Below are 27,733 nucleotides of genomic sequence, written 5' to 3'. Positions count from 1 at the left end.
GTCAACGAGGTTTGTTTTAAACGCACTAAAAACGCATAAAAATAAAAACATACACTATATATATAGATAAATGACCAACATGAAAATAAACATGGAAAATTTAAAGAAAATATGTTTCAAAGCAGATACATTCAAAAATATGTCTGATGACGCAATAAACACACTGAAGTATATCGTAACATTAAAAGAATTATCAAAACTCGGAGATTCGGTATATGAAAATCTAGACACTTTAGTATATTTAGAAAAAAAACTAAAACAAGATGGACATTGCAAGCCATTAACAAAATTATTAAATGAAGAAAATGAAACAAGTAAATACCTATGTAACATTTACAATGATTTAAACAGTGTATTATCCGACCTTAAAAAAGAAAAAATGAATTCAAAAATAACAAAAATCATAATCGTTTTAGAAGATAATTCACAACAGATATTCAGTACAAGAGATTTACCATGATAATAACAACAGCATAAAAACTCGGCTTGTTTAAAAGCACTGTATCCAAAATTTTGAAAAAGAGTATAAGAAGTTTTTTTTATTTTGAACCTAGGGTTGAGTTAGGGTTGGTTTTTCAGCCTTGTGTCAGTTGTTAAGATAAGGAGCAAATATAATATTTTATTATATTTGATCATAAGTTTCATGCATTTTATAAATAAAATACTATGAAACGCTCCGCTTGTAATCCAGCGCAAAAATTCAGTTGTTAAGATAAGGAGCAAATATAATATTTTATTATATTTGATCATAAGTTTCATGCATTTTATAAATAAAATACTATGAAACGCTCCGCTTGTAATCCAGCGCAAAAATTCAGTTTTAGATCAAGCGCAAAAATTCAGCACTGGAAGTAGTATGTACTAAATCTCTGTGGCAAAAATTTTTGCCTCAGAGTGTAGTACATTACTACTATAGAAAACGAGGGCGAGTAGTCTAATTGTTAAATATTACGTACTTTTGAGAATTTTTTTCAATTACTCTGTGTTTCCGCCACCTTTGAAATCTCGCTTCCCGCCTTGTCTTCTCCCGCCCCCTGTCCCCCTCCACCAGATACGGTTCGCACCAGATAATAATCGATTTTGAGGTCCGTATCTTAAGATAAAGACCGAGTTTTTCCAGTCGATTTATCGCCCAAGTGCTTGGGCTTTAAATCGACAGTAATTAACGAGGATCCAATGCTTACAGTACGGACCGAGAAAATGGGGTTAAATAGGTGTTAAGAATATTTCTCGCTTTAATTTAAACAAATGAAAAATATCTCAATTCAAACAGCAGAGCGGGCCGTAAAGAAAGATAATGACCAATCACAGCACGTGTACTATCTGCGAGATATAATAAGTCATGTTATTGGTCAGTATATTCGTATATTAGATTCTGTGTGCTCGATGACGTAAACGATGACGTAAATTCAATGACCTAAATTCAATGACGTCATCAGAAGTAAGTGAAGGTCAAAGTCAATAGAAGTTTCTGGATCGTATGGATGATTCTGGATCGTATGAATGATTTTTGTTCGTATGGATGATTCTGGATCGTATGAATGATTTTTGATCGTATGGATGATTCTGGATCGTATGAATGATTTTTGATCGTATGGATGGTTTTGAATTGTATGAATGTTTCTGGGTCCTATGGGTTATTCTGGATCGTATGAATGTTTTTGGATCGTATTTATAGCTCAAGCGCTTGGGCTATAAATCGACCGAAAATAAGACCCAATGCTTACAGTACGGACCGTAAAAGGGAGTTAAAAGGTGTTTTTATTTTTTCTCGCTCTGGACAAAGGAAAAAATCTCAATTCAAACAGCAGAGCGAGCGTAAAGTAAAATAGTGACCAATCACAGCGCGCGTCATGTTAATGGTCAGGATATTCGTATATTGGATTCTGTGTGTTCGATGGCGTAAACGATGACGTAAATTCAATGACGTTAATTCAATGACGTCATCAAAAGGAAGCGAATGTCAAAGTCAAAGTCTTCGCTCCTTTCGTCCACTTGAAGAGAAAGCACCAAGTTTAGACAATTGGGTAAATGTCTTCGCTAACGGAGACGGAATTCCTCGTTCTATTTTCAGCAATTTCTTTGTTGATGATTGTGGGCTGTGTGTTTCAGTCTTTTTCTATCTTGGTTCTTTTGAAGCCGCAGTTTCGAAAATTTGACCTGTCGCCATATTTTCTGAACGTAGCGCTTGCCAATACCATTGTTATACTTGTGGACTTTCCACCCGTCGCCGCCTCCGCTTGGGCTCAGAAAACCATTCTTGGAGTTTTACAATGCCAGGTGAGTCAAATGAGGGTGGTAAAGGAGTCTAGATCACATTTCAAGGAACATAAAACGGTCCTTTCACAATTCACGAAAAAAAAAAATAGGCATTTAACGCTTCAATAACTTTATTTTAACATAACTTAAGTTACACAGCGTTACATGTTAAAAAATTATGTCCAAAGCAGTCTTGTTTGATAATTTCACTATCCGTCCGCTTCGAGTTCTGCCCACTGCAACTAAACAGCACCATCTTTCTCCACCACAAAATCATCAGAGTCGTTGTGGGAGGAGTCGCCATCGGGTATCGAAAATAACATACATAATCAAAATCACGGTTCATAACGAATCAAACATTGATTTTTTCGTTTTACAGAAAATAATTTTGAGAAATCACGGTTCACGGCGACTATGGAAATCACCGATTCACTAATAAAAATTAGTCATTTTACATTTAGCCGAAGAAAAGGGTCTGACCACGATTCACGAAAGTACCATAAATCACCTTTTTAAATTTATGTGAATGTTGAAAGTTGAAAAAATAAGACACAAACCGATCTTTGAAAAAGTCAGCGATCAACGCCTTAGCAGTCCATCTCGGTTATAGTTATTTTAAACTAGTGTATTCATGATTTTTCTCTAGTTAATAACATTTTGCGGCTAAAAGGCAAAGCATTTTTGTTTATAAGGGGAAGTATGCTGTATTTTGAATAAGTCGTGTAACATCTAAGTCCACTTTATTGAATTCTCTCCCTAAAATTGAGATCGGTTGCCAAACAGTCTAAAAACAATTTACAGAACAATATATATTTTTTGTAGTTTAAATAACCTGAAAGGGGACTTTTCGGAATATATATTAATAAATTAACTGCGAATGCCTTCGCAATGTTCAAAAGAAGACAAGTAAACACTACCGCACAACATTTTCTGTTTCTTCATAATTGGCAATATACTACCTTATTATAGGAAATGAACTCTCCCGTAAATTAAGGTCTGAAATTAACGCGACTTAAATTAAAGCGAATAGGAGGAACAGTTTCTTTAAATAAAGAAAATCAATGCTAGGGACAGGGCAAATTTTCAAAATGAAGAAGGTTAATTAGCCATGTTCAAAACGAGCAGGGGACTGGGTACGAATATTCAATATCGATTACACTGAAAAACTGGGCCCGTCATCTGAAAGAGCATCCAAAAATTAGTAACTCAACCAAATTTGAGAGTGATTGGTTTAAACACATATGGTTCACTTTTAGAAATTGCTAAAATAAGAGAGCTTAGTATGGATTGGAGGGACAGCTGTCCATCCAGCCATGCATACAAAGCTCTCTTATTTTAACGATATTTAAAAGAGTTCCATGCCTTTGCGTTTAAACCAATAACTCTCAAATTTGGTTGAGTTACTAATTTTTGGATGCTCTTTCACATGACGGGCCCAGTTTTTCAGTGCAATCGATATTGAATATTCATACCCAGTCCCCTGCTCGTTTCGAACATGGCTAATTATAACGCGATTTTTGATGTTTGAGGTGTTGTACCTCTCTTCTTAAAGCAAGAATAAACTGAAAATATTGCAGATGACATATCTGTAAGGCTTTTATACAATAAAAGACTCAAAAATAGTGCACGAAAAGGAGGAGGTTTGTTGTTTCCTAGTTTCTATATGTGTTCGGACAGTATCCAGTAGTTAGCATGAAATTAAGGTCCTGGAAAATAACGCTACACTTAAATAATGTCGCGGAAATTAACACAAAAAATAACGCGACTTAAGGGACTGGTCAATAAGTACCAGGGGGGGGGTGGGCCGGAGCAATTGGAAAAGTGGTGGCTCGAAAATTAGTGACCCACCCCGTCCTTCTGGCTCAAAACTGACTGACCCACCCCTGATAGGGGGTTGAAAATTACATGACCCACCCCCTTTGCTAAAAAAATCAAGGGACCAATCATTTCTTTATCATCTGTTAGGGGTTGAAGGTTTTTGATTTGACTTCAGCTTTGAAAGTGAAATTCCCTACATAGACATTTTCCCTGATGGGCACTGCTGTTCCATGTACGTCTTTTTCCATTTCTTAACACACCAAAGAAGGACGAATTTATCACTTCTTTTAATAGTCTTTTTTAAGTTTTCCACATATTTGTGTGTAATCAGTATGTAATATTAATTCATAATCAATTTTTGAAGAGTTCATATTTTTATACAGAAATTAATAACAGAAACTACAACCACTGTCCATCATTCATATTTGCAAAGTGTTTCAGTAAAGAGTTTACTGGTATTAAAAGGCCTAAAGCCCAGAATCTATGCAGGTCGAAGAGAGACAGGCAAAACCGATGTTATGATCACAAGCCATCTAGGGGGGTCAGGGGGCATGCTCCCCCTGGGAAATTTTTTATATTTGGGCCTTTTGAAATCGCTAGAAATTCATTTAAATCTGTTCACATGGAGAAATTTATCAATTTTATATACTGATGAATACAACTTTTCTTGGAACTATAACAGTTTAAAGTTAGTGAATAAACAAGATGACCCACCCCCTACGTGTAGTTTAAAATAACGTAACCCACCCCTTTTCGAGGGCTCAAAAACTGATGACCCACCCCCTTTCTGCTCCGGCCCACCCCCCCCTGTACTTATTGACCAGTCCCTAATTTAACACGGATTTTGAGAATTCGGGATAATTTCAGGGAACGTTATTTCCTATAATAAGGTATTTTTCGGTCATATTGATGTAAAAATCAATTCATTAATTTTGCACTACTTTAAACAACACATGCCAATTATTTATTGCCATGGAAGCAATTTTACGTAAATGCCTCTGCGACTACATGTGCTGTCCCGCGTTTTTTTCACATACCCCTATAAAAAAAATTTAAATCAAATCTTGAATCAAAATCTTGAAACAAAATCTGAACACAAATCTTGATTCAAAATCTTATACCAAAACTTTTTACAAACCTTGAATCCAAGCGTAGCGTTTTATAGTATTTTATTTTTTAAATGCATGAAACTTTTGATCAAATATAATATTTTATTATATTTGCTCCTTGTCTTTACAACTGATCTGGAAATTAAATCTTTTTTACAGTGCTTACTCCAAAACTGTATTCAACACTTTATCCCAATATAAAATTCTCTTATACTCTTTTTTAAAAATCTTGCATCTTAGTGCGTTTAATTATTCCTTTTATCAAGTTGGATTCTAGTGCGTTTAAAATGAACGTCTTATATTACATTTTCAATATAATATTTTTGTATTTTTATCAGATTTTTGAACATGTTTTTATGTATGATCATATTTGATATAATACCGAGATCAGTACAAATGTTAACTAATCTATTTGATTGTTCCTTTTCACTTAATTGTAAGAAAAGTGTATTGTCTTTAATGCAATGTTTTTCTATGATATTCATCATCTCAACGAATTTTTCTTTGATGTAATTTGATGTCATTATAATATTTATTATACATTATTTTTTATATCATTTATACAGTGCGTTTAATCTGATTTTTTGTTGTAAATGATGCTGTTATTAATATGCTTTTGTGTCAAAAGATGTCTCCATTTACCGGATAATTTATAGTTATAATTATTGCAAATGACACAAAACCATTCCTTTTTAGATGCATATAAAGTCTTGGACCTTCTTTTTGCATCCATCTTGTCTTTTTCAGTAAAATATCTTCGAACTTCAACCATTTATATATATACTTTAGAAATTTTTATATATTTTTAACCGACAGTTATGGTAAATTTTTAATGTTATATATTTCTTGTGATTCGTTATTTTTTATATATATTTATGACTTTTTTAAAATTATGGTGATTAATATTTTATAGTTCAAGGTTAAACATCTGCATTATTGTCATGGTTTCATAATATTTGGTTCAATACAATAGATTCGAATGTTCTATTGTTTATATTAACTAACCAATCATATTACAATAAACTTTTATACAAACTTTTATATAAACGTTTGTCATAAAATAAACTTTTATTCTCAGAATTGATTCAAGATGCCTAAGTCAATAAGCACGAATTTTATATATGTTGTAGATCCTTCATTGGTATCCAACTATTAAAATCATCATTATATCCTTTCCACTTCACTAAAGCTTGTTTCTTCTTATAATCCCTCCGAATGACTTTATCAATTCTGAATACGTCCTGTTTTGCTTTTAACAGTTCAGGTTCATAAAAACTTCCTTGTATGTCTTCATTATTGAGATCTTTCAATTTGTAAGTAATAGGATTAGTGTATTGTATCTTATCGATGGTAAAAATTTCTTCTGTCCAGTTTGGCGTGTACCCTTTATCGAAAATATTTCTTTTATACTTCGATATTCGAACCTTATCACCTATTTTGAATTTCGGTTTCTGTTTTGATGTTTTCATATCACCGTATAAATTGAAATATACTAAGCCTTCATTCTTTTTCCTCGATGCTTCTACGGGTGTCATTTTAATGCTTGAGTGTTTGGTATTATTATACTGTTTTAACAGCTTGGGTAGCATATCGAGGTACGTCGTATTACCTTGAGCAGTGAATTGTTTCCACATTCGGGTTTTAATTGTCCTATTCCATCGTTCGCATACGCTACTTTTCTCTTCATTTTCGGTTGAGTATAGTGTTATACCATTCTTTTCCAAAAGCTCCTTCATATTTTTATTGTAATACTCTTTCCCTTTATCAGTCCAAAGATATTGAGGTTTACGCTCCTCTTTGAATATGGTTTTGAATGCTTGAGTTACAGTTTCACCTTTTTTGTCTTTTAGAGGCACTATCCAACCATATTTACTGAAAACATCCAGTACCATGAGAAGATATCTGTATCCCTTGTTCCATTTACTGAACTGTTGCATCTCAACTAAATCTGAGCACCAAATTTCATCAATATGGGTAACTATAACACGCCGTCGAGTAAAGTTACGCTTTATTGGTTTGTGTAACTCATCAGCTAATTTTTCTTGCCAGTTTTCTTCACCCGACGGCTTTTTACGTTTTTTGGCTTTTTTTTTTTTTATACCCAATCCGATTTTTCTTTTACTAGCGATTAAAGCTTGTACCCCTGTTGTTCCCCATGGACGGTCTTTAAATGGTATTTTTGATATTCTCTTAAGCATAAGATCATCTGCCTTATGTTTATCAGCTAGTGATTTTGAATTACTGTAATCAATATCATGCTGTTGGCATATGCTATCTAGATTGTTTATTGGATCTCTATATTTAGGATCGTTAGATGCTAATCTTTTTTCTAATTTAGTTCCAGGTCCACAATAATTATACTTTTTGCCTGTAGGTGTTCTCATGTGTAGTTCTCCAAGTTTTGATAAGTGTTTTTGAATATCAAGACCCTTACCCTTTTTATAGTAAGCAACATTGTCTTTTACACCTTTGAGAGCTTGCCCTGCTAAAAGTCTTGCCATTGAAGCAAAGCTAGGTGATGGAGTTACGAAATTTGATGCTACATAGGCTATTTTATCAACTGTAGAAGGGCCTTTATAACGTGCAAGAGCCCCGCCATAATGCTCTTTGATGAATTTGCTTTTATTCTTTTTGCATATAGAACAAATCGATTTTTCCATAAGCCGACCATTTTTAGCTTTTACCTTTTTAGAGTTTATTGATTTGGTGTGTTTTTTACACGATAGACAATACGATTGACACATTATATATATTGATTAGATATTTAATCGCAGTATGTATTACGCCATTTTTTGGCTTTCTTATCCCAAATGGTTCTAGAGCATGACGGATCTTGATTCTCACTTGGAGATGTCCAAAACTTTTTAGTAAAAAAACCCGTTTTGGGGTTAAAAGCCCCTTTGGCAATATCGCCACTCCAGAATCTATCTAATGTTTCCTTTTTTGTACTCGGACTAATGTAACCAATAAGATCCTGAATTTGTTGAAACCCTGGAATCTTATCACCAATCTTTTTGTTAATGGTTTGTCCAACTCCTCGTCCTTTTTTCTCACTGACAAATTTGGTTTTAATGATTTTGCATTCTAAGCAAACGCAACGCAACATAAGTCTTCCGTTCTTTGATCTTACATATTGTTCAGAATTAGGTACGCAATTTGTTATTTTTCTTTGTTTCACACAATACGATTTCATATATAATATGATTACATATTTTTGAAATAATTGCTTATAAAACGTTCATTGTACATTGTGTCAGTCATTGATAATAGCATTAATATATCATGATACTCTCTATCATAAACCAATGCTTGATGCAAGAAATAAATACAATAATAGCCACAAAGTACTGATTTGATATTCTGATATTGTGTGTTATTATACAAAACTTGTTTTATCCCATCTTTCTCAGCTCTCATTTTAAATTCATTTGGGTATGGCATTCCGAAGCTATCAAAGTACCACAATATGTCTTTTTTAACACTAGGAACACAGGCAACCCAGTGACTACCAACACCTTCATAGCTGTCTAAATTAATGATACATGGGCTATGTTTTTTAGGCATGTGTTCATCTCTGCTGTATATCCCTGTGATATTAATATTTAAATACTTACACCATCTCATTAGATCATTGTTACTTAGAGCTTTTTTGATAAATGTAGGTTTTTTTACTTTTTTTTTGGTTTCAAGATCTTTTTTTTTTTTTGGAAACACCAATCCGCCTTTAAGAAATTTATCATATTCAGCCCACGAACCAATAATTGGAGGACTCCTATAAGATAATGCATCTCTTTTAGTTGGTAGTTTGATTTTACCACCGTTTTTTGATCTTTGTTTCCTAATGATTTGTGGTGAATAATAAGGGTATTCTATTTGCATTCCTGTCCCTCCTTGAGGGGGAGTGACTTGAATTCCTTTTCCAATCACCTTTCGCATTTTACTTATTTGTGTTTTAGATAAACTCAATGTAATGCCTTTACCCTCACTTTTTACTTTATTATGCCGTGTTATTTGTCTTTTTGTAAGGTATAACTCAGTATTACCCTTCTTTTTGATCTGATGCTTATCAATCAATAAACTCACTTCACTTGAATTTTTGATTGCTCTGGCTAGCTTTTTCATTTGGCCTTCTGTTAAAGGAATATATGTTGAAATATATTTTGTGCTCATAGTCTTGCTCTATATATAATAGTGTTAGATTAAATATTACATAAAAATAAGTTCATTCCCAATTTTGTCAATTACAATTTTTTCTTCATAAAGAACTACAGCGTATATCATATAATCGTCAGTAGCTTGTACATTCAATCTGTAATGAAACAATAACTGTTTTGGATCATCAGTAACCGATTCCTTATGATTTCGTAAATTAAAATATATTATCGGAAATAATTCAGAGTAATTCTGTAAATTTAACTGCACTCCTGTATTATAGTCAGAGGTTCTGTATGCATATTCTAGAATGTCATTATATAATCTTGGTTTGTAATCACAATCATACTCTAGTTCTGGAGTAAAAAACGAAGTACCAAGTTGCAAACGGCAAGTTGAAAGTTTACATGCATTATCACCAGCATTTATTTTAAAAGTATCAAAAATAAAGGGATTTTCTAATTCATTATTTGACTTGTTTCTTTGCAGATATACAAAAACATGTTTTGCATTTTTAATAGCTGGTGTAATTTGATATATCCCAGAAATAGCAGTTGTTGGTGATGAATGTTTAATAAATTCTCTTAAATATGTCCATTTTGTTGTTGTTAAAAATCTACTATTCACTAATTTTTGTCCTGCTGATGTAAAGTTCAAACGTGGTAACCATAACTGAAAATCTAGAACCACATATCGTGTTTCAGCACCCCCAACTCTGTAAATAAATTCTCTATCATCATTTAGTGTTATGTTTAGTTCGATTTGCATAGGTGGTATCATTTTATCTAGTAGTTCTTGAAAAATGGAAAACCTATTCAACGGAATACACGCATATACGTCTTTTGATTGTGCGCACAATTCACCTCTTTTAATTGCTCCTACTTTTGGGGCTGTTGTCAAATTGCCCACTAATGCAGCTCTATCGTCAAGATACCAATTAAAATTGGTAGCTACTGTACGACTATAGTCATCAGAAAATTCAAGCAATCCTTTTATGAAACAGATTTTATGCAGGTCATTACCATCGTAAGGTTTTTTACCTCCTGAAGTTATCATAATGTGATTTATAATACTGGAACTATCATTTATCGTTGACGTTAGCACAGGTGTTTCTAGAGCATTGGCATCGATAGCTGTACCATCAGCCTTTTTTTGAAGTTTGTATTTGACGATAAAGTATCCGTTATACCAATCGAACCAAGAAGAACGATCAGTCATATTGAATATATACCCTGTTTTTTCCTGATATAAGCCATTTGCCGGCTGAATAATGGGTGTTTGCAGATTGAATCTGAGATAATCAACTTTTTCAACATTTTCTATGCTTCTGAAACTCATTTATATTATTAGATTAGATAATTTACTTCAATTGTGCTAATCGTTTCAAAATAAGATCCCCAGCTTTTTCACTTCTATTTAACACGGTTTTTAAACTTTTCTTTTGTGCTTTGATTATTGGTGATTTATTGATATCTTTTATCATTTTTTTAGAATATTGTCCGATATTTGATAAATCATTAGTTATTAAACCTGATCCTTTATGGCGATATTGATATAAACCTTTTTTAGGGTTATAAAATTTTGACCATTCGTATACTCGATTCATTTTATATTATTAGTTTAGATTAATTCACCTCTTTGATAACGATATGAAACGCCGTATCGATTTCATTTAAATCAATGGGACGATTATACGAATCGGTTATATATAGTCTGATTGAATCAATACTATTTTTATTAATTGGTGAAAATTTTAGTCGTCTTGGTTGAAGAGTGAAAGGGAATGATCTACGAATGCCTTGTGCAATGATACTAAAACAAAATAATACATCTCTGGATTCATCTGTCAAGGATCTGTTAGTCAAATCGCAATGAATACATATCATATCAACGCTCCTTGTTAAATCAGGTATTTTGTCACTTATATTACTCCCTGAAGTTAAAATTTTCTTTTCAAAACCCAGAATCAAATTAAAGTCTGATACAGATAGATCTAATTCATAATTTGGCTTTATGGTTATTATTGTTCTAAATAATGATAAATCAAACGTAACTGAAAATGGATAATTATCACCATCTTTACCAGTTGTATTTTTTAAAAAAGTATCAATGTCTGTATATGAATACATTCCATTAGGAAATTCAATATTTTTAAAACTTGTATCACTACCAACGGTTTTTCGATATCTTATTTTAGTATTAGTGAATGAGGATGCGATATTGTACCAACTATATGTCATCGTTATAATCTCATCCAGTGCCATTTCATAATTTTTATTTTGATCCAAGAAAAGTGGCTGTTCAAGATAAATAGTGAAATCATGTGCTTTCTGATTATAATTATTGGCTTGTCTTTTCGCCCTGAATGAACTAAGTATCAAATGCTTCTCCATTATATATATTTAAATTAGATAAAATAGTTGTTATAAATTTTTTCATAAAGACGCTTTGTAATTCTTTTCACTCTTAACAGTTCATCTATTATTGTAATACCTTGGTTTTTTAATTCATAACTCGTATTTCCAGCGGATATGCTTCCACAAATTATATCCAATTTTTCAATAAGTTTTTCAGGGTCTCTGTAATAAATAGCCTTATAATTATGGGCTAGACCACTGCCTTCCCACTCATCTTCTTCTCTATCAGAATCAGGCGCTGTCTCCCTCCTAATACCCTCTATCTTATCAAATAATGCTTTTTCTATAGCTGGTTTTTTCTTATATTTAGTTTTACGGGGGGTCTTTTTTAATTTTTTTGATTTTTCCTGTAAATCCGAAGCTGAGAAAGGAACTTTGTTGTATTCCATTCTTTGCTTTTTTTGTCTAGTCAGTAACAGCTGATCTTCGATTCTATCAATTTTTTTTGTAAAATCTTCGGATAGTCCCGACAGCTCATCATATGACTTTCCTTCATATTTACCTGATTTGATAAAATTTTCACCACTTTTTGAGAGCTTCCCTAATAAAACGTTGACGCGACGCCTTTCTTCAGCTAGATATTTGCGTTCATTATCTAATTTCTTTTGATCAGCCTTTTTGAAAGAGCTAGGTGTCCATTCTTTTCTCTTTCGTTCTATTGAGGGTGGTAAATCAAAATCAGGCATTTCATCTTCATCTTCTGTTTGAGCTTCATCAATGGGTGGCGGTGGATCAAAATCGGGCATTTCATATTCATCTTCATCTTCTGTTTGAGTTTCATTAATTGGTGGTGGTGGTTCGAAATTGGGCATTTCATCACCCCCATCTTCTGGTTCAATTGGATATTCTGGAAGAGGGTCAAGCTCTTTTAACCCTTTATTATTCAACTTTTTGGTTGCTTCAATTTGTGTATCGAGACGAGATGTTACTGGTTTAAACATTTTTGCAAATTTAATTTGTCCTAATTCATCTGCCAATTTTGAAGACATTATTTGATTATTAATATTCTTGATTTGATTTTCAACTTCTTCTTTTTGATTAGCAATTTTTTGCCAAGCTAATAGACTCATTTATATATATTAGTGTAGATTATTATCAATCTTTCATCAGTCTTCCAGAAGTCTTTCATCAGTCTTTCATCAGTCTTCCAGAAGTCTTTCATCGGTCTTTCATCAGTCTTTCATCAGTCTTTCATCAGTCTTCCAGAAGTCTTTCATATTATATAACTGATATATATAATATGAAAATACCAAATTATGACACTGAAGACGATATAGTCTCGAACTTTAAACAAGTATACGATTTCATGCCAAATCAATGTTTTCGTATGCTACTTTGCGCTCCGAGTAATATGGGAAAGACTAATACTTTAATGCATATGATTTACAATTTATTATATTTCGATAAAATATATTTATATGCAAAAAATTTAGACCAGTCTAAATACCAGAATCTTATCAATGTGTTCCAACCAATAAGCGATGAAGCTGGTTATAACATTATTGAAGCTAGTAACGACCAAATAATTCCTGTTTCTAAACTAAATGATGATAATCAAAAGCTCGTGATATTTGACGATTATGTTTGTGATAAAAATCAAAAACCATTAATCGATTATTTTATACAAGGGAGACATAAAAACTGTAGCGTGATATATTTGTCTCAAAGCTATTTTAAAACGAAAAAAGACATAAGACTTAACTGTTCGCATTTTTGTATTTACGAATTCCCAAGTGCTAATGAGAGGGCACTGATATGCCGTGAAAACAGTATTCCAAAAGAGCTATACGAGCAAGCAACTAAAGACCCATTCAGCTTTTTATATATTGATAAACCACGTAAATTCATAACAAAAAATTTCGATGAGAAGATTTAATCTAACATATTAACAGAAAATGGGGTACATTAATGACGAAAATGATTTTATGCATACCAAATATTCTCAAAATATAAAAGGCCAAAAGGGCGACTCTGGTATAGGCTTTAAAATAGATCATGAAGGTAATTTTGATTTGACTAAAAAAAGCATTGTGAATTTGCATACTGATTTAACCGATGCTGATTTCGAATCTAATCGATATCCTTATGATTTGTCCATGGCCGTAAATAAGACATATGTAAAACAAAAATGCTTGTTTGTTGCCAAGAATGGGGTTGATTTTGATGCAAATCAAGGTAATATTCACAACACTGAGCAATGGTATGACGGTATGTACGGACCGACTAGTCTTGTATCAAAGCAATATGTTGACATGAGAGATACAGATGTCAAAACAGAACTAAACAACAAACTCACTGATAAAGCCGATCTTAGTACCAATAACGAACAAACATTTAATAGCATAATAAATGTTCCAAATTTCGATCAAGGATACAGCAATTTGTCTAACGTAATGAATAAAATGTATATTGATGCTCAAGACATAAAAAAAGCTGATAAAATGTATGTTGACAATACTTTTCTAACAAAAAAAACAGGAGCTATTTTATCCAGCAGTGTTCAGAGTAAGGCTTCGAAGGTATATGTAGACAGTACTTTTCTAACTAAATCCGTTAGTAATAGCTTAGCTCAGAGCATACAAAATAGGTTAAATATCCATGGTAGTAATTCAATGCAAGCTGATCTCGATATGAACTCTCATAAAATAACAAATATAAAAACACCAAGCAATGATACAGACGCTGTAAACAAAAAATACATGCTTGATTATGTTGATAGCAGTCATATAACTTCCGTTGGTCAAGAAAACACGTTTGCCTATATAATGACCGATAGTATCAATCAACTAAGCGAAGAAAATGATATCAAGCTTGATAGTTTAATTGATCATCCGACTCCATATCACAAAATTAATACGAAAGTTGTAGACAGTAAGCTGGTACTTGACAGCAATAAAGGCTACTACTCAAGCAGATTAGGTATCAATGTATATAGTTTACCAATCAATCGATACACAATGGTTTTCGAGCTATTTTTTCCAGCTGAAATAGATCATGATAGTCTAGATATCGATATTGTTTCATCAATCGACAACATCGACAAATTAACTACGCGAGTTTATGATGGATATAGTCGAACAATAGCACAAATTAATAAATATCAACAACATCCTAATAATTATCTCTATGTTGATATCGTTTTAAAGATGAAATCAGGGAACGTATATGTCCCAAAATTACAAACATATATCGTGATTTATGGAATAAAAGGTTATCAGAGTAACGTTGATACTAGGATATACGATCAGCTATATTATGTTGAAAATGATAGAATAGCTTTCAATGCATCAATTGATATGAAAACAAAGGCTATTTATGGTATTGCAGAAGGTACTACTGATGATCAAGCTGTTAATTATAAACAGTTAAAAAATTTTCGGGACGATTTGAAGTCTGATCTTGAATTAAAAATGGCTAAAAAAAGAAACATCAGCTATTACCATAAAATTTTCGAGTATTTTTATGATCTAACGGATCCATCTGAATTCATCATGGCAGATAGTAACGGTGCTGTAGTGTCTGGATTAAATAGTAATCTTGTCTTTAATACCACAAAATTGTTAGAAGATTTTGATCCAAAAAACGGCTTTATGAGTGGTTTCGAAATTAATTTAAATGAAAATGTCACTGAATCTGATGAATGGACTATATATATGGCACTTAAATATGACTATAAAGCCGGTGATAATAAAAGAATTAAAATAAACTTCGACAATGGTAGTAGTTTTGATTTTCCATGGGTGAAATTAGAGTCTAATCAGTTATCACTCGATTATGATTTAGATGTATCTTATGAGCAAATTAGAGATGTTTACATAGGGGTTTATTTGAATCTCTGGTATACTAAAATAGGTAATCAATTTAGAATCGGTATTTGTAACAACGGCATTAGTCTCGATAAAATTTTCTCGGGGTATACGCTGAATGCATCTAGCCTTCAAATTTCTTCAGGTTACTATATACAAAGAATCGGTTTTAGTAAAAATACATACCCGATAAATGGGCCCATCTATCATAAAATTCAATTTTTAGATAAAACATACGATGTATTCTTTGAATAAATTATCTAACTCCAACGATTTTATCTAATTCACTTATATGAAAACAGTGAAATTGGTTAGCAATATTATTGATTCTATTGATAGATTAATTCAAAACATAAGGAAGCTGTATTACACAATAAAGAACAAGCGCAATGGTAAAATAACAAAATGATAAAGCAAAAAAATCATATATAACTAATATATATGACTAAACATCGAAAATGCATATTTACATGGAACCATATATCAAGCGAACTGACTGAAGAACAAATTATAGAATTGAAAGCTTATTATCAAACATATCATCGAAAATGTTGGGCTTATAAGCAGGCTGTTAAACGTTTCAAAAAATGGAAATTATTAGGGAATTCATTGTCTATTCTCTTTGCATCCGGCTCCATTTCATCAAGTATTGCTACAGGAGGTGTTAGTTTGGTTGCAATTAGTACAATAGCGCTTTTAATACAAGGCTGGATGCATCATCAAAATCTCGATTTAAAAATTCAAAATAGTACATATGCATATCAGAGCTACCAGCATTTACTCAACTCAATTAAAAACACGATGAGATGCGGTGATTACAATCCGTCTAGCGTCATAATTTCAATGAAGAACATTGACGATTATGTGACGGATACCTGTCCGATAATCGACAAGTACCTACGAAAATATGATAAGAAATTTATTGGATGATCCGATTTATTTCGCCAAAATTTAATGACAAAATCTCATTCCAATACAATCGATAATAGGCTAACGTTTTCTTGCTTTTGCTAATTTTGATAAATTCACAAGGTAGATTCATCATCAAAAAAAGCTGTTTAATTATGAATTTGGTTGATATAAGTCTTTTTCTACCTTTGTTTACAACAGGAATAGCGCCGGATTCGATAATATCAAACACTTTATAAATTCGATTCCTTTGATCACTAGTCAATTGTACCCTATTTTTAATACATAAATCGTTTAAAACATTCTCAACGTGATACTTCCGATGATATACCGATTTTCGGCGTATTTTATCCATATTTGCATAAAAATCAATGAACTCATTGTAATAAATAGAACCATGAACCAAACCGCAATTAATACAAACATTTATACCGTTTTGATTTGACATATCCTGCTTACTACAGCATGGCTCAGCATCCTTGTTACCTTCTATCAATAGTTGATCGCATAAAGGGCATATAGGTTCTTTTAAAATTTTTAATTCATCGTGGATTTCAGAATTACAAACCATTATATATATATAACACATAACTTCACGGCACAGCTGTGTTTGGCAGTAAATTTCAGAATAAACTTTTTGAGTAAACTTTTGAGTAAACTTTTGTGTAAACTTTTGTGTAAACTTTTGTGTAAACTTTTTGAGTAAAATTTGTTGAAATATGATTGGTCAATAGAAATCACACCAGATTAAAATACCTGCTGACGCGTCAGCAGGTTTTTTCGGTCAATGGTTTAGTCATTAATCATTTATAACTTATGGCTAAAACCGTAAACTGAATAATTATTTATTTAATGTTGATCTTTACGAGGTCTTCCACGTCGTCTTTTCTGGTCTTCAGGTATACACTTTAAACGTACATGATTTTTGTCTTCATTTGATATTTCAGATCTGCTATTCAGGTCTGAAGATAGCATTTTAATAATACAAATATTTGTTTTAAGGATGCTCTGAATACAATACATTTTATTAATGAAGGCTATATCATTCGAGCTTTGATCAGATTCTAAAAGGTGTTTGATATTTAATGTTATATCAGTCATTCTATATATATATTAAAGAAAATAATTATCTGTTTATATCTAAACGCACTATAACAGTCACATATATAAAGACAAGTTATGTAACATATATTGAAGAAGGCTATAAGGCTGGTTACACAGTATTGATATGATACTGTTATTGTTGTTGATGACAACCAATAATATTTTATTACTAGTTATTTTTAAACGCACAATATATTTATAGTAAAAGATATAAAGAAATATCATTTATAGTATAATAAGAGAAAATGGGAAGAAATTTAAAGTATGATAACGACGCTGATAGAATAAACGCTATCAAAAATTCAAAGACTAAGTATATGTTAAATAAACGATGGAAATGCGATATATGTAATTACGATAGTTCATTAGCAGCTAAATGGACACATTTGAAGTCAAAAAAACATATCAAAAATGCTGTTATCAAAGCAATAGAAGATGATGATAGATTTGAAATAATTGATAATAACAATACACAATAAAACACTTTCATGCACTTTAACAATGACTAAATATATAAATATATCTAGTTATTCAAAAACATGAAATTAAAAAAAATAAAAAAAATAATTTTACTATAAACACTTAAAGAAATACTAATTTCATATAGTATAAAAAAAATGAAAACAAAAAAATTATCAAAACCCGCTCTCAAAAAACGCTCTCAAAACCCGCTAAAAAATAATACGATCTCACCAGAACTCGTATTATTTAAAAATATATTCTCTAATAATATTAATATGAATAAAACAAATCAAAGCTATTTGAAAAAATTATCATCTCAATATTTAAAAGATGCCAAAGCTTTAGGCCATAAATGGAAAGATTTATTAAATAAAAAAACACGTCAGAATGTAATAAATGATATCAAATATCACAGAAAGATAAAACAAATCATTACAACAGAACTAAAATTAAGTAAAATACATGAAACACGAGACAAACTATTCAAATCAAAATACGATAAAATACAAAATATCGAAAAACAACACAGAGATAAAAAGACAGATCAAATTATAGAATCTGAAATGGAGCAATATTCTTTATTTCTTGCAAGAAAAAGTGAACAGAATATATCAAATGCAAAAGACAAATACAGACAATCGTTTATTTCTTTATTTGAAGAAAGACTGAACAAAATGGATAAAAACACCAACATATCATTAACTATCGATGTAAAAATAATAAATGATATACTAAATTCCGAAATTCAAAAATCGTATGGTCCATTTGAAACAATAATACCAAAAGATATATCTCATGAAGACATGTTAAAATTCAGTTTATATACCATTTTACAATCAAATATAAATATGCTATCGGGAGAGCATATTACACACATAAAATACAGTTATATTGTATTGAAAAAGAAACAATTTATTAAACACAAAATGGGCAATCTTAAGCTTGTAAACTACTTGTTAAAAGACCAAAGACCAATTAAAAAGCATGGAAATAATACATGTGTTATAGATTATATATGGGATCAAGTTAAAAACAAACAAGGATTTAAAAAGTATGATTATAGCAGATTAAGAGATGAAATAAACGAGTACGTCCTCGATGGTCCAAGAATAAGCACATATGAAATTATTAAATGGAGTTCAGCTTGTCATCCAAAGTTATCTATTCATGCTTTTGACAGTCAATATAAAAAATTTGTATCTCATATTGCAAATGATTGTATTTGTAGCCTTGTATATATAGTAAAAGACCATCATTTGTGGCCTATAACAGATGAAAATTTAAAAATAACCGCATCAAAAGCTAATCAAGGCAGATGCAAAAACCTATTAAAACATATGGCAGAATTCAAATGGAGTTCATATCACGAAAATATACTAAAATTAACTAATATAGATGAAATAAAGTCAATTACATGTGAAAATCAAATTATTATATTACCAAAAGATACAAAAATGGCCATCGCAATAGACCTATACACAAAAAAATCTAATTACTATGTCGAGTACATGCATTGGGACAATAATGGTGTTTTGGATGGCTTTATTGATCACAATCGTAATATGTATGTACTTAACAATCAATATGACGAAAGAAAGAGTATATGTGACAAGTTGTTTGATATATACAAATCGGATGATTTTAGATGGTATAATCAAAGTTTTACAAGCATATCTTCAGCTCTTTATAAACAATTAAATGGTTATATACCGGAGTCATCTTACAATATCAAAACACGTCAAATTCTCGACGAATATTACCCAAGGGCTCTTTTATTTGCTACTACAGACGAAATAACAGACGAAGATATATCGAAGTTAGTATCTATTGATATATCTAAGTGCTATCCAAGCATATTATTAAACAATTCATCACCAATTCCCATATATACGATTCACGACGATATCGAAGAGTTTGACTATGAAGACGATTTAAATGATAATGGAGAATATTATATCGATGAGTATATGTTAAAATGTTTTAATGCTCCAATTAAAATTGAGGCAGGTTTTTATAACAAGGATCTCATAAAATATCTCATCGATATGTTAAATATGCCGAAGAGCCAGATAAAATACAAAATCGTATCAAAAAAAGCATTAAAACCAGACACTTTCAAAGGGTATATCGAGTATATGTTCAATAATTTTGATGAAAAGGAAGCAAAAATGATGGTAAATGCTTTTATAGGTAATTTAGGACGCAAATATAACAAAACAAACAATGGTTTTATTTCATCAGATATTGATACTATTTTATGCACTTGGACTAGTGCTTTAAACGAAAGTAGAAATATTACAATATCAAATTACGATGATATATTTCTTATCAAAGAGACTAAGATTGAACGATTAATATCGGACTATACAAATATCAATCGATTCGTGATATCAGGGGCTATATTAAAATGTCTAAAGCTATTAAACCAATGCTATGATGATGAGAGTAAAATTATTTCAATAAATACTGATGGATTTCTCATACAAAATCCCCGAGTTTTATTCAAGCACAAAAAAGATATCAAATTTGATATAAAATGCATAGGAAAAGCATATGTGACTGATAGTAGTTTTTCTTACTTTGAAAAGAGGTATCGAGATAATATTGATTTGACACAATATAAGGATTTTTTAGGAGAGGGAGCCATATACAATGGAAAAGCTGGAACAGGAAAAACACAAAAACTTTGCGATTTAGTCATTAAAGAGGACAAGCCATTGGTACTCAGCTATACAAATAAAGCTATCGAAAACGTCAAATCTAGATTAATCAAAAATAATGTCGATATCAATAAAACAAATCAATATTGCCATACTTTCGATTCATATTTTTGCGAATGGAAAAGAAGAGATATGAGCTCTCTTGAAGGAAAAACCCTTTTTATTGATGAATTTTCTATGGTACCTAACCAATATATGACCTTGTTATATCAAGCATTTTTAAAACATAATATCAAAGTATTTTTGTTCGGAGACTCTTTCCAATGCTCACCAGTGGAAAACGGATCTCAGATATCATATGACTATGTAAAATCATCTGCTATCAATCAAATGTGCCCAAATATTGAAACATTAAAATATATCAAGGGCTGTTCTCGATATGATGTACCTGCTTACAAAATGCTAAACAAATTTTTAAAAAAAGGTAAAATATCACACAAGTTTGAACAAATAGATACTACATTAATGAAAAACATTTGTTATCTAAATAAAACACGAATAGATGTGAATAAACGTTGTTGTGAAAATTTTTGTAAGGACAAACAATATTACAAGGTAAATTTCAATTATAATAGCAAGAAAGAATCTTATGTAGTTTGTAAAAATATGCCTCTAATAGCAACATCAAATATCAAGGACAAAGATATATATAATACAATGCAATTCAAAATTGAAGATATCAAGGAAGAAAGAGAAACCACTTTATATTACATAAATGATTTTTGGTTTAACCAAAAAGAACTTGAGGATAACTTTATTCCTAGCTTTTGTATTACTGTATACAAATATCAGGGCGCTAATATCAACGAACCGTATAACATATTTGATACTAATAGGATGTGTAAAAAACAGCTTTATACTGCTTTATCGCGGACTACTAAATTAGAATATATTAGACTAAATAACAACGATCTGAATAGTGTTTATAAAATAAGAAAACAACCCGATATTGAGCTAATTAATTCACGAATAAATAGCTTGTATAGAGATGGCAAAATATATATAGTTTCATTTAACAATGATAAAAAATACATTGGCAGTACATGTCAGGATATAAAAACACGTTTAAAATGGCATTTAACTAATAAAAACAGCCAAGTATATAAATTGAAAGACCATGATCCGATTATAGAATTATTGGTAAACTGTCCATGTCAGGATAAAAAATCTCTTGAAAAAGTAGAAAGTAAATATATCGAAGAATATGCTACCAAATACGGAAATAATTTAATAAATATAAGAATGAATCCAATAAAGAAAAAAGTTAAAAAGATTGAATATAAAGTACAAATAGAAACTGAAAAAGAATTGCGATCAAGAATAGCTCAATTAGATGGTAAAATAAAGATAAAAGACAACACCAAAGATAATTATTTGTATTATGACTGTAATATAAACAAAAAACGATACAGAACAATAGCCAAATACAATGAAAAATCAAGGGATGAAGCACATAACACAATAAGCGAGAAAAAGCATGAATTAATAAAGAGTTTAACAATAGAATTTTAAAAGTATTGATAAAGCAATGTATCCAAAATTTAGAAAAATATCAAAATACAAAAAGAGGAACTGTAAATTATATAATGTATATATATAAGTATGGATTCAAATAAATCAACACAATATTCAAAAACAGAAATAGAATTGTTTTTTAAAGAAAGAGAATCGTTTTTTAAAGAATTAAAAGAGCTAAAAAACATTTTAAGAAAGGATGAAAAAAGATATGAAAAAAATGTTGAATCAAATGAAATCAAAGCAAGTTTAAACGCACAATAGAATTTGTGTGAAAAAGAGTATAAGAGAATTTTATATTGGGATAAAGTGTTGAATACAGTTTTGGAGTAAGCACTGTAAAAAAGATTTAATTTCCAGATCAGTTGTAAAGACAAGGAGCAAATATAATAAAATATTATATTTGATCAAAAGTTTCATGCATTTAAAAAATAAAATACTATAAAACGCTACGCTTGGATTCAAGGTTTGTAAAAAGTTTTGGTATAAGATTTTGAATCAAGATTTGTGTTCAGATTTTGTTTCAAGATTTTGATTCAAGATTTGATTTAAATTTTTTTTATAGGGGTATGTGAAAAAAACGCGGGACAGCACATGTAGTTCTGCGTCATAAAAGATGGCGTCAAATTGTTTACTTTGCGGACACCGAACATGGCATGACGAATTGCCATTCTTTTATATGCACGTTCAAATATTTCTTTCTTTTTTATACATTTAATGTATCATAGTTTTTATTGACTAATGTTTTGCATTAGTGTTTTAAAATAGAGCGGTTTTCACTTGAGTGTCGAAATAAATGCGCCTTTGCTTTGGTTTTGCATCACTACACCTATAAGTGATTGGTTTAAAAATCTCGCGCCACCTTCTTGACCAATCAGAAGTGAAAACAAAACCAATCGTGACTCGCTCAGTACGTTTTCCCGCGCTTCGCGTCGGCTTCACATATTAACTTCGAGTTTTGATTGGTTCACTGGATTGTCTGTGTCTTTTTTAAATGGCCAAAATGATTACTTTGGACGTACAAGCAAATTCACACCCCCACCATCGTACAAGGGGAGGGGGGAGTGGATGGAACCCCTCCCCAGAGTTTTCGTTCTATTGAGGCACTGCGGTATGATTTTGCACTGTGTAGAAAGCCCGTAGCTTACTCTACAAGATGACATAATTTTTGTTGGCTGTGATGTCATATGACGTCACATGACGTCTTTAGAGCCGCCATCTTGGATCCGCCATCTTGGATTTCACCATTTCCTTAGAAAGTCAGAAAATGACGAAAATTGATGCAAAATCAAGCCAGAATGCTTATGGAATGTAAAAATAAACAAATGGTACGATTTTGTGTCAAAAAAAAAACTGAAAAAATAAGAAAAAATGACAACTTTTGGCCAGACCTTCTTGTATTTATGACATTGCCATGGCAACGTCAAAAATCCTGGACACATGGTTGACATATTAAAATTTCCGCAAGGAATGACTGAACAGCTACTGAAAGTTTCAGCATTGTAGAGTAAGTCCTCTTTTCAAAATTTCGAAAAAACCTTAGGGGGGGGGGGTGACATTCAACCTCCGAGGGTTAAGTTCTGTCCATTTCTATAGTAACCATCTCCGACCAAAATCTTTGAAAATTTTAGTGTTCTACATCAGATGCGATTTTTTCCTAGCTTTTTGGAAGATTGAAAACTATTCCCATTTCTTGAAAAGAAAAGATATTGGTTGTCGTTTGATGTCAACCGTCCCCTTGGAGTGAATTGAATAAGCCGTTAAGAAATTTCGGGTGGATGGTAAGAAAAGGAACTGATGGCTACAATAAGGATTTTACCAAGCCTGTTGTCCAGTATGTTTTCTAAAATATGTATATGTAAAAGCCTGAGACGGAGTAATTAATAACTATATTTTACGTACGTGTATTCTCAAAATCAAAGTGAAAATTTAGCCTAGATACATTTTACCGGGAGACAATATGTTTTTGCAGCAAAATTTTACCAAAATGCTCACGGCATTTTGGCCAGCAGATGGAACATATTCCTTCCTAAACTAAGCTGACCTTTGACCAGACAGCTGAAAACAGAAAAAAATAGATAGATAACTGTTATTTACTTCTTACATCTTGAAGAAAAATATAAGTCAAAGTCATTGAGAGCTAAAAAAACTGAGAAAAATGAAACTTCTGTTAACCCTTAATTGTTTTACCATATTTCTTGGGCTAAAAAAACAAATATTGGATCTATTTCAGATTCTGGGCTTCTTGGCAGCTGTCGGCTTCATTTCGACATTCTTCACGATGGCCCTGTCCATCTACAAGATCCATCGCAAGTTGGAAGACAAAAGAGTAGAATTCGATACGATCTTGGCTGAGCGAGAACCCTGGAAACGTCTCAAGATAATTAAGCTATTGACAAATACTTGGTTTTGCGCGATTATCATAATGCTACCGCCCCTGTTCGGCTGGGGTTCATTTGCTTTTGAATCCGGCGGTGCGATCTGTGCTCCAAATTGGCGGGAAGATACGGGCGCCGGACGCGCCTACTTGTTGGTGCTCATCGCACTGGCCTTCATAGTTCCTCTGGGAGTTTCCATTGCCTGTTTCATCAAAATTTTTCGGAGGTCCAAACAGATCCCTGACGTTAACTTGATGGTGGTAAGGGACACGACGAAAGCGAGGAAAGCAGTAATGATGATGTCAGTTGGTATAGTCACCTTCGTTCTAACCTGGACGCCATATTGTGTGTGCGCTTTGATATCTGTGTTTGGTGGCTCAGAGATGTTTGACAGAGAAAAATCGTTCATTCCTGCATTATTCGCCAAGGCTAGCACTGTGTACATCCCGCTAATCTGCTTGCTTGTCAGCAAACGGTAAGAATTTGTCATTTTTACAATTCAGAAAATTAATGTTGACTGTTTATCCAGTTTTAAGTAAGATGTGCTTACAGGTCCATTTGTTATTTTACATTCATATTTTAGGCAACTTGAGTTGTCAGTAAAGTTAAAGCTAAGCAACGATACGCCAGCTAAAATTAGAGGTCGACCAGTATCTGTCGCAACGAATTACGCAATACGTGTTTAAAACAATAAATAGCATGTCAAAACTCCTTCCCAGAAAACAATAAGATAATGTGTACAACGGGCGAATGAAAAACAAGGTTCCAAAGGCGTATTGCCTTACGACAAATGAGACCCGTTTATCATTAAATTTAAAAGAATTGTAAGGGTATTTCTTCGGGGCGGACTATAATTTAAGTTACGATTGTGTGGTGGAAGATTGAGGGGAGGGAGGAGGTGGGAAAGGTGTGAGTGGGGTTGCATGGGGTGGCGATGGCTGGTCCCTTCAGGATTTTACTTTGCTTCATTCGACCATATTATATCTTATTAAATCCATAGTTTTCGAACCGTGGCTATAAATATCATCTGTCGCTGTTGGAAGAGAGATGAGTCCGCAAGTGCTGACATCAACATGTGGCCTGTTGTTTTGATCCAGCGTATGTCATCTGAGGAATCGAGCCACGAAAGCCTCACACACAGCTATCAGACCACGCCCTGCCAGTCACATACATCCCTTTTGGGAAGAATTGCCCTGAATCGTGATATACTAATGGAAACTTCAGTGTAAGATTACACAAAGTAGAAACACAAAGGGGCTAAGTTACGCAGAAAATGTCGGCTAAATTTTCAATTTGTTCCTTAGTCTTTCCTGTATTTAGCCAACTTTGCTTCATTTTTTGGTCTATCAAATAGCCTGTTTCCGTCTATTTCAGCAAACTAACATTTTGACGTTTCCTTCAATTTGAAGAAAATTTTGAGCACAGCAAAAATTGTACGTGGCATAGCTCCTTTGATGAATACTTGTAATTTTCCAGGTATTGAACAAGCTTTCCTTCTGTCTCTAGTTCAATTTGCTTAGCTTCCAATATCAAAGAACTTTATATTCAGTATTAGGCTCTTCCCGATTATGCTAGCATTTTTTTCGGCATAATTTGCCTCAACGAGCATTTTTGGGTACTTTTTCTAAAAAAAAATGCTAGCATAATTTTGCATTTTCTGCCAATTTTATCTAAGTTTTTGTTGTGAAAAGCGTAACTTTGCTTGTTTTTGGTGTTCTAACACTTCTAAAGACCTTTAGGAAACTCCAATTCTCCAAGCTCTCCACATAAATGCCGTCTCTTCGTTATAGTTGCGACTTAAAAGAAGGCGTGGCCGGTCAGCTGATAATTATAAGACGTTGTACCCAGTCCCTGAGATGAGACTAACGTCAGACACGCCATCATATCGTACTTCAACAAGCTATGAACGCTTTGAACATGTCATATAACGTACGAGCTAAGGTTGTATTATATAATATCAATCACATTTGAGAAACATAAACAAGTGTTATTTAGGTGAAAAATATGCGGAAAGATGTTTTTCACTTCATTAGGTTAAAGGTAACAGAAGTAAATTAAACGTTAAACGCACGTAATGCATTTATTGTTCAAAATAAAACAAACCATTATTCAAACCAAAGAAGCATAATTTTGAAAAATGAGCATAATTTGAGCATTTTTTGGACACAAAACGACCATTGCTAGAAATATAAAATGCCAGTTTCACTAGTATAATCGGAAAGGGCCTAGCTGAGCAACAATTAACAAGGATTTAGAGAGAGCCGGGGTCGCCACCATCGTGAATGGCAAAACTGATTTCCATGACGAGGATCCATTTTCTGACATTTTCAATCGAATGTTTTTCATTCTGAAAATGATAGTGGTCGTTCAGGTTCAAGTGACTGTTCTTTTGGTGAACATTTATTTCAATCTAAGTTATTTGTTCATTAAAACTGATTTACAGGATATCGGTTATTTTTTTGGAAAACCGCTAAATTTTATAGTCCTTTAATCTTTCTCAGAAAAAACGCTAAAATTAGTAGCCGCTAACAATAGTAGCCTAAGGTAAAAGAAAAATCACTTTCGCCAAGAAATGGCGATAGTGAGGCATTTTTACAAGTCTGATCTGTGTCTATCTTCTCGTTAAATTATCAATAGAAATTGAAATACACAAGAATGGCTGTTTTTATGCTAGAGACGATAATGTCGTCTTACGACTTTAACGTCTAAGACGTTAACGGCGTCTGGTATAAAAACGGGACGCCTTTAGTAGACAGCTATTCAGAAAAAAAAAATAAAAAAGACTGGGTTCGACACTCGGAGGACACTGGACAGGAAGACGTAAAGCCATCAGACGTTAAAGGCGTCTGTCATATTTACTGTTTTCATACTAGTTAACGACGTCCCGTTTTTATACTAGACGGCTTTAACGTCTGAGACGTTAAAGCTGTCCGATAAGAGCGTCGTTCAGACGCTCTTACGAAAAGACGTTAAAGCCATCAGACGTTAAAGGCGTCTGTCTTATTTACCGTTTTTATACTAGACGTTAATGTCGTCTCGAGACAGCTTTAACGTCTAAGACAGCTTTAACGCCATCTCTAGCAT

At 32.3% G+C, this 27,733-nt stretch overlaps 1 protein-coding gene across 1 annotated transcript; it reads left to right on the top strand.

The window, feature by feature from the left end:
• Positions 1–2,004: 2,004 nt before the first annotated feature.
• LOC144665127 (rhodopsin, GQ-coupled-like) lies at positions 2,005–26,250 on the top strand. Its single transcript, XM_078526300.1, has 3 exons — positions 2,005–2,280; positions 24,505–25,124; positions 25,650–26,250. The coding sequence occupies exons 1-3, from the start codon at positions 2,032–2,034 to the stop codon at positions 25,876–25,878; spliced, it is 1,098 nt and encodes a 365-aa protein (XP_078382426.1). The 5' UTR covers positions 2,005–2,031; the 3' UTR covers positions 25,879–26,250.
• Positions 26,251–27,733: the final 1,483 nt, after the last annotated feature.

The sequence above is a fragment of the Oculina patagonica genome, chromosome 9 (genome assembly GCF_052425735.1).
Source record: "Oculina patagonica isolate OP01 chromosome 9, crgOcupat, whole genome shotgun sequence".
In the NCBI taxonomy this organism is placed as follows: domain Eukaryota; kingdom Metazoa; phylum Cnidaria; class Anthozoa; order Scleractinia; family Oculinidae; genus Oculina; species Oculina patagonica.
This window is presented reverse-complemented; position numbering and strand designations above follow the sequence as displayed.

Coding starts and splice junctions, on each gene's coding strand:
- LOC144665127 (XM_078526300.1), top strand. CDS start 2,032: ATGTCTTCGCTAACGGAGACGGAATTCCTCGTTCTATTTTCAGCAATT. Junction 2,281..24,504: donor TTGGAGTTTTACAATGCCAG/GTGAGTCAAATG, acceptor GATCTATTTCAG/ATTCTGGGCTTCTTGGCAGC. Junction 25,125..25,649: donor TGCTTGCTTGTCAGCAAACG/GTAAGAATTTGT, acceptor TTAAATCCATAG/TTTTCGAACCGTGGCTATAA.